This window comes from Triticum urartu, chromosome 4, assembly GCF_003073215.2.
Source record: "Triticum urartu cultivar G1812 chromosome 4, Tu2.1, whole genome shotgun sequence".
In the NCBI taxonomy this organism is placed as follows: Eukaryota; Viridiplantae; Streptophyta; class Magnoliopsida; order Poales; family Poaceae; genus Triticum; species Triticum urartu.
In genome coordinates, this window is record NC_053025.1 from 592,759,922 (window position 1) to 592,768,625 (window position 8,704).

General features: G+C 45.0%; 1 protein-coding gene and 1 pseudogene across 1 annotated transcript; one reads left to right on the forward strand and one right to left on the reverse strand.

Annotated features, from left to right (window-relative positions):
- LOC125554324 (calreticulin-like) lies at positions 1-2,960 on the forward strand. Its single transcript, XM_048717899.1, has 13 exons — positions 1-195; positions 361-468; positions 558-750; positions 844-1,102; positions 1,208-1,264; positions 1,526-1,573; positions 1,669-1,755; positions 1,844-1,901; positions 2,023-2,090; positions 2,190-2,285; positions 2,392-2,439; positions 2,522-2,566; positions 2,666-2,960. Exons 1-13 carry the CDS (start codon positions 99-101, stop codon positions 2,786-2,788), a joined length of 1,287 nt encoding a protein of 428 aa, XP_048573856.1. The 5' UTR covers positions 1-98; the 3' UTR covers positions 2,789-2,960.
- A 1,208-nt stretch (positions 2,961-4,168) lies between these two features.
- LOC125554918 lies at positions 4,169-7,421 on the reverse strand (annotated as a pseudogene).
- Positions 7,422-8,704: the final 1,283 nt, after the last annotated feature.

An 8,704-nucleotide genomic window follows, 5' to 3' on the forward strand; every position in this document is an offset into this window, starting at 1 on the left:
GCGCTCGCTATCCATCAGGAGGTTTTAGGTTGCGGAGGTTCGGAGTTGGGTACACAGATCGGAAGGGTCTAGAAGCTTCTGTTCCGTTGGTGGTGACGATGGCGGCCCTCGCTAGGTCGGCCGCCGCGGTGGCCGCGCTCGCGCTGCTCGCGTCGGCCGTCGCCGGCGAGGTCTTCTTCCAGGAGAAGTTCGACGGTGAGCCGCCCTTCGGATCCAGATTCCAAACCCCCCTCCTCTCTCGTAGCGGGCGTGTTCTAGATCCAGTCGATCAAAACGTCTCAGTTGTTCGTTGATCCAGTCCTACTTGTAAGTCGTTTCGTGCCTGAATTCTCGCCGTGATTTGTGCCTGACGAAATACAGGCGGATGGGAGGACCGGTGGGTCAAGTCGGAGTGGAAGAAGGAGGACAACACGGCCGGCGAGTGGAACCACACCTCCGGCAAGTGGAACGGAGACGCCGACGACAAAGGTAACTTTCGTCGCCGGATTTCGTTTTGTTATGTTCTGTTCTGTTATGATCGGCGGCGAATGGGGGACTGAATTGTTCTGTTTCCGCAGGCATCCAGACGTCGGAGGATTACAGATTCTACGCCATCTCGGCGCAGTACCCGGAGTTCAGCAACAAGGACAAGACCCTGGTGCTGCAGTTCTCGGTCAAGCACGAGCAGGACCTCGACTGCGGCGGCGGCTACGTCAAGCTGCTCCCCGCCGACGTCGACCAGAAGAAGTTCGGCGGCGAGACCCCATACAGGTGCCGATCATCTCCTCTCAATTGTTGAATCCGTCTCCGATCTGTTTTAGTGGCTGGTTGATCATTCATGCCCTGGTTCGATTCGAATCGCAGCATCATGTTCGGGCCGGACATCTGCGGGTACGCCACCAAGAAGGTGCACGCGATCCTCACCAAGAACGGCAAGAACCATCTGATCAAGACGGAGGTGCCCTGCGAGACGGACCAGCTCACGCACGTCTACACCCTGATCCTCCGGCCCGACGCCACGTACAGCATCCTCATCGACAACGTCGAGAAGCAGTCTGGCAGCGTCTATGATGACTGGGACATTCTTCCTGCCAAGAAGAAGAGGGATCCTAATGCCAAGAAGGTGAGGTTCAGAGATAATACTGTCTACTAGCCATGGTTAAGGTGTTTTTGTCACAGAGGCGATAAATAAAGCCATTAATATAACATTGTGTGCTGATGGCTGCAGCCAGAGGACTGGGAGGACGAGGAGTTCCTTCCTGACCCCGAGGACAAGAAGCCAGAGGTAGCTTTCCCTTTGTTGCTGCACAATTTGGATGATGATATTGTTGTAGCATGAGTATTGATTTGCCAATGCCATAATATTGAGCTAAGCCCAACTATTCATCATATTCTGTGTTGTGTCTCACAAATCTACCGATGCAAAGTGTCCATTATACAATCCTAACTGCACAACATGAGTTTCCACATTTTTGTGTTATAAACTGTTGTTTGTATTTGATGCTTTGCCTCTGGTGGCTTCCTGTCTGACTCAGATTATTTGCAGGGGTATGATGACATTCCCAAGGAAATCACTGAACCTGATGCAACGAAGGTGCACATTTTCCCATTCTTAAAACAATTTTACTTTGTGCTCTGTTGCCTCTTCTATGCAATTTCTCACATTGGTCAATATTACATATATGGCAGCCTGAGGACTGGGATGATGAGGAAGATGGTGAATGGACAGCTCCAACCATCCCAAACCCTGAGTACAAGGGACCATGGATCCAAAAGGTATAACTATGACAGCATGACTAGTTACTTACTTGTTCTAGACAGGTAGCAATGTGCTTTACAAGTTCTGACATGAGACTGTATTCAGAAAATCAAGAACCCTAACTTCAAGGGCAAATGGAAGGCACCTTTGATCGACAACCCAGGTAAACTGAGCTTGCCCACTGTTGTACATTCATATTAACTGCTGTACAGTTATCTTTTCTGCTCAACTAATTCAGTGAAACATCAAAGCTCATATGATCTTCTTTTCCTTTGTTCGTACAGAGTTCAAGGATGATCCTTACATCTACGCTTTTGACAGCCTGAAGCACATTGGTATTGAGTTGTGGCAGGTTAGTGCTTCACAAGTTCTGTGAAACATGGTTAGCATAGCACATTGTGAAGCTTTTGTTGGGACCACTGATATTGATTTCTCCTTTGACCGGCACTAGGTTAAATCAGGAACTCTGTTCGACAACATCCTGATCACTGATGACCCCGAGTACGCCAAGAAGTTCGCGGAGGAGACCTGGGGCAAGCACAAGGATGTATGCCGTCTTATCACGAGCAGTTTAAGTTTTGTTTCATTTTCAGTTTTGCTTCGTTTTAGATATTTGATGTAGAGAGCTAAGTCAATGGCTCTCTGCCTTGCAGGCTGAGAAGGCTGCCTTCGATGAGGCCGAGAAGAAGAGGCTTGAGGAGGTATATATGCAAACATCTTCTGTTTGTTATACTGCCTTCTACGCTAAATCCAGTACTAACTACTCTGTTTTCTCCTTGTCAGGAATCCGCAAACGCTAAGACCAAAGACAATGACGATGCAGCTGATGTAAGCTGCAAATGAATTTAATTTTATCCTCAACGTTTCTAACTGCTTATATGACGTGTCTCATCTTAACACAAAACCACATTCTCTTACCTGTGGCAGGAGGATGAGGGCAAAGCTGCCGGTGCCAGCGATGAGGAGAACAAGGATGCCTCCGGCGATGAGAAGGTGGAGGAAATTAGCAAGGATGCTTCTTCTTCTTCCGACAAGAAGGACGAGCTTTAGAGTGTAGCAGGAAGGCTCTGTATCTAAACTTTTTCCTCTTGAGGCAGTAGAGCTTCCCATTCATCAATTAGAAGAACATTTTCTGTGAAAGATGAGAGAAGTAATGCAATCTCGGCTCTTGTAATTTGTTATGTTTTTGTCGGTAATAGGAAATATAGCATAGTCATGAATCTATCTCGGTGCCTCATCGCGTTTTTTTTTGGAGCAACCGGTTGGAGGTCAACCTTCTAATTAAGAACAGAAGAAATAATTTACCTGTCAAAAAAAAGTAGGAGAAATAATTCAGCTAAAAAAAATATAAGAACTTTTTGAGAGAAACAGGACCCCAAAAAAAGCCAAAGTACTTGCAGCACAATAGGTTCATCCAACTCATCAACGGCCCGAGTTTGATGGAAGCAAGAGTCTCAAACTACTCATCAATGTTTTTGCCTCGTTTTAGAAAATTTTGAAATGTTTTGATCACTGTCTTAAACCCAGACCCAATTCCAAACTAACCCATGTATGTCGTAGTTTTCTGAGCCAAGACACTGCAGCTCAGCAGTTTTCAGCAAAACTATATTGTTATGATGTACAACTACAGTAGAAATGTTGATTTAGAAGATAAACACTACCTGTCTTGAATAGCCAGCCTCTTCGAATTAGCTATGCATGCTACTTAAACCAAGCAACTGCCGGCAAGAGTAGGAAAAACAGATTCATACAGAAAGGAAAAAAAAAGAGAGTACTGTTTTCTTGCAACTGATGAAATATGTCGACGATGTTTATCCCATTTCTTAAAGTCTTCACATAATAGAAACATTGCCGTATAGAACAACAAACAGACCCTGAGCAGTTCCAGTGCTAAGGCATCATCATACAACTATCAGGTTTAGCAGTTACAAATAGTTTTCAAGTCCTAGTTGCGACGCTATCTTCAGAACAAGTCTTCAACATCATTCGCTACTTCACTTGTTCGTGCCTTAATTCTTGTCGATGTTTGATCTGGAATCTAAACTACAATACCATGAAAAGAAGTGTTTCCTGACTGCGGAGAAAAAGGGGATCCTACTCACGGCACTGATGATGACTGACCATCAGAGTAGCACTAAGCAGCACACAACAGATTGAGATGTTAGTATGTCAGATATATATGGAAAGCTTAACTCCTCCAAATGGCATGTATATATGCTAGCAGAATGGACTGAGACAAGATGTAATACATTTATACATATGGATTTCACATAAAAAGCAACATTCACACATGCACAAGAAGATGCAAAATTGTTTATACAACCCTCCAAGACTAATGCAATGCCTGTTGCTTCAAAGCAAAGGGCAAAACAATGGCAGGCTTTTCAGAGCATTGATTGGTATACAAGTAGCTACTTTGCTAATTATTTGTCAAACAGCCGATGTGCCTGAACTATTGTTTTCTCCGCCCTCACCGCTTGCCTCCTCACAAGGTTTCAACGCCAGCAGATTCTGGTTCTCGCGTCGGGGCACAGGAGTGTAGAAGCCGACAACTGGAATCAGATTGCAGAAGCCACGATCATCCGGCACCTCCGTCACCAACCCTAATTGCAGATCGATTGTGAAGAGGCTATCAATCGTGTCAACGAAAATGACTTGTGCTTCCTCAGTAAAGCCCAGCACGGCCACTCTGTAATTTATACCCGGGACCAAGAGATCGCTAGTTGGAAGCAAATTTTCCAAGCAGAAGATGCAGTTCAGTACCCATCGTGCATCAGTGGTGTCACTCGCCTTCCTTGTCCACAGTTTGAGGCGCAGACCCGATTCTTCACTAACTCCCAGTCCACCATCCTCCGCAAGCGTGAGTTTAAATCTGTTGTCGTCCAAGGACGACGACCCACCGTCGGACTTGTAGTCGGGCTGGCTGTCAGGTGGGTCCAACACAGCCAGGCCATGCCTCACTAAATCATACTCCAGGATCAACCCAGCATCGGACATGAAGTAGAGCAGAGAGCTCGAGCAGGCTAGAATATTTTTCAAAGAACATCATGAATTCGCTGTGCATCGAGGTCAGCTCGCCCCACGTGCCGGTCTCCGACGAGTATACGCCGGCCGATATGACATTCTCGTCGTAGTCAACGTCTTCATTGTCGACGACGAACACGAAGACCACACGGAAAGGACCCCCAAGGCAGTCGCGGTGGTCGACCATAGGTTCGGCTGAACCATGGTCCAGAATCACGCTTCTCCTGCGCACAAAAATGTTATACGGAACCATGGTTCAGCCGAACCTACGCTCGACACCATTGATCTCTGGACACTTTTTATAAGGATCCGTGCATGATTGATTAAAAAATGCATGATGGGAGCTGTTTGCATGTTAAATAATGTATGACGCGGATCCATATATAGCAGGATGTTGAATTGTACGGCGTCGACCATAGGTTCGGCTGAACCATGGTCCAGAATCACGCCTCTCCACTGCGCAGAACACCGCCGCGGTCGGCCAGCTGCCGTTGAACGCCGCGGGCACCGGTATGCGCTGCTGGGCGCCCGTGATTGGCTCCCACAGGAGCAGCTCCCAGGTACGAGTATGATTGCGCTTGGAGAGGAAGAGGGCGCGGCCGTGGCGGCAGTCCACGGCCCGCCACGAGCGCCAGTCCGGGGCGGCGAGGGAGAAGGGCGACGCGGTGGTGTGGACGAAGTGCGGGATGTCCTCGTCTTCCGATCCGTGGTGAAAGCCGAGCACGGGGGGTGCGAGGTAGAGCTCGTGGAGGCGGCGGCGGAAGATGGGGTGGGACCGTGGGAGACGATGCCTCCCCGGTCCTTGCAGACGAGGGAGGCGCGGAGCAGGCATGCGGGGTCGGCGGGCGGTAGGTGGAGGAGGATCTCTTCGACGAGCTCGTCCGGGATCGCCGGCGGTGAGGCGTGGCGTCGCTGCGGTGGTGGTAGCTAGGTTTGGGTTGTCTGTGTGGAAGGGCTTCGCTACATTTACTAGATTATAATCAACAGTTTTGCTAGAACTCATCTAGATGCGATATAATTTAGTCTCATTCATCTTTTATAGCCATTGGATGTGATGCTATAAGATGCGTGTGTGCTGACATGGACTGTATGTGTTCTAGTTTTCAAAGTGAATGAGACCAAATTATATCTCATCTAGATGAGTTCTAGATACTCCCTATAATCAATCTATAAATCCTAAGGGGTTCGTTTACGGGCCGGACCAGGATGGGGACGGGAGGTCTATTTTGAGTCGGAGCAGGATAGCTAGTTTTTTTTTTCTGTTTCTAAGAAAATAATACTTATTTTTCTTTTTAATAAAATCTATAAAATTCAAATTCATATACTCGTCTAACTCAACTTGAGATAGCTGAGAGCTGACCATCCGTGTGGCAATGAGTCCCAAGCTTAAAAAGCAACGGTGTGGTACCACGTTTTCCCCTGTACATTCTATGCCATCTGGAGCACACAAAATAACTAGAAGAACATCCGTGCATTGCAACGGGACTACATTAACTTAAAGAGTTCAATATTAATATTCTCATACATATTAAATTACATTGGCGGCCTTTTTTTACTATCAAATCCTCACACACACTCTCTCCCTCCCTCTTCCTCACTCTCTCTCCTCCTCTCCCTCTCTCTCTCTCTCTAACACACACACATGCACACACGCACACACATATCTATTTTATTGGGTACGGGATCATAATCCATCTATTTCACACATAATCCATAAAAGTAAATAGACGATCTTGTAATAGATTCAGCAAGTTGTGAGGGTAGTCAAAGCAGGAATGCACATTGTTTCATTATAAATCAAACAATCATACCAGAAATTGAAAGGTAAGCTTGACTTTTCATGCTCAAGTTTCTTTGCTTCCTCTTTTTTCCGGCGATAAGTAGCTCGCCTCTTGGCGTTTATCTGCTCCCTTTTTTCATCAGATAAGATACCTTTTTTAGGTTGTTTGGTGACGTTGTCGAAAGATCCTGTAGTCATGTGCTCGGATGTTGAAATGGTTTGGGATAAAACTTGAGCAGTTGACATAGTGTACAGGTGTATTCCTCCATCAATAGGAGACACATCAAGAACATCTGGAACAAAACAAAAGCAAAATGATATTTTTCTTATGCTGTTCTTGAACATATGCAACACGATCTCTATAAGCATGATATTTTTCTTATGCTGTTCTTTTTGCCGGTTCTCATTTTCAATATGTTTTTTGCTCACGTGAGATCAAATCGGGAGGCCGCTGATCACATGTGATATCACCATCACCGGGTTGGGGAACGACCGGGTCCGCGGTCTGTTCAGGTATGGAGTGGCCTGGAGCATGGTTCATACAAGTTACTGAGATTGAAGTTAAGAACATAAGAGAATAAAATGACGAGTACTCTATCCGCACAGCCTCATACCTGGACTAATAGGGTGATTATCAACAACGTTTGTCCCAGCCGTCTGATATCCTACATCTTCAGTACCCACAAGTTCATTATCCGGAAGAACCGGTTGTCCAGACGGTTCAAGTGTCAGCCCATCTGAGTGTCATTCATACAAGTAAGCGATAAATTCGATAAATAATTAGTATTAAATCATGGAAAAAAATTTAGTCAAAGATTTACCTCTAGGGACACCTGACGATGTTGTATGTTCCGCAGATTTGCTTTGTGGATTCCCCATACATACCTACAAGCAAAGATTTCATCATATTAACAATTGGTTGTGAACTGAAGTTATCTACCATCATATTAATCAGGTGGGATTGTCTTCCTGCTTAGCTGTCATAATATCCATTTTTGAATTTTTTATATAGTCAAGTCGGAATTGTGATGACCTAAAAGCATTGTGGATCTGGTGCTTGTTCTGACTATAGATTCCTTAATCCGAATTCAGGAAGATTTTGATGAATTTAGTGATGTTGAGGATCTCTATAGCACATTCCCTATGGAGAAGGTTGAAGCACTCGAAGACATGGTTTCATTTGCTCCTTCCATTCTTATCAACGTGAGCTGTGAGCTGTTAATAGAATCGACTGGCAAACTTTCTTATGTTTTTCCCCACTCATACTGCTACTCTGATATGCTGGTGCAGACCATTTCTCTAACATGTTTTTATGGGTAATTATATATTTCTCAATATCGCTTCTTGTTTGGTTGCCAGGGTGTTGCTGCTGTTTCCACTACTGCAGTTTTGAGTACGAAGAGTCCGACAGCAACTTCACCTACTCAGGTACATGTTATTAAATCCTAGTATTAGTATATCGAATAGTCAGAACACAATGGTTGTTATGTGCCCAGTGTCAACTTAGTTGGCATCCTGGATGCTGTAATCTTGTCAACCTTCACATGCTTGTATTGATTTATTTGATCATATTATTACAAGCTAATCCTTGAATATAAATACACGTGGTTGTTGCTAGTTTGAGGAATTGGTCATTTCTGATATATTCAGGTATACAACGGTCCTGGCATCCGTATTGGGAGGTTTTCTTTAATGAGAATGTTTCTAAACTTTTTTTTTCAACATTCATGTACTTTCGTTAGTGAACTTGGAGACAACATTAAGTATGTAAACAGTCTGCTTCTAAATTGTTTGACTATGCTTATTGGACAGGCTGCTTCTTGGCAGTGCAAAGTTAGCAGACCAAGCCACACAACCAACCAATCAAAGTAAGTAAAAGCTGCACACTCATTTATGCAAACATGTACAGCAACTAAACATGATCAGCATCATGCGTAAAGATCTCCTAAACGATTCTTTTTCAAATTTCAGAAATGGTGCCCGGCATACCATGCTCCAGGAAAGGAGGTCATGTGCTTGATGTATATGTAATATAAGATTGCCGACAGTGAGCATTCCAAGTAAGCACTTGCAACCAACTCAAATATGCATTTTCTTTACTGCTGTTTGGCCTACCATGCTCCAGCAAATATAGTCATAACCGAGGGATTATTGAGTAAATT

Excerpts from the sequence above, each read along its gene's own strand:
- LOC125554324 (XM_048717899.1), top strand. The coding sequence starts at position 99 with ATGGCGGCCCTCGCTAGGTCGGCCGCCGCGGTGGCCGCGCTCGCGCTG. Across the intron at positions 196-360 it reads CTTCCAGGAGAAGTTCGACG|GCGGATGGGAGGACCGGTGG; the intron begins GTGAGCCGCCCT and ends GACGAAATACAG. Across the intron at positions 2,286-2,391 it reads CCTGGGGCAAGCACAAGGAT|GCTGAGAAGGCTGCCTTCGA; the intron begins GTATGCCGTCTT and ends TCTGCCTTGCAG.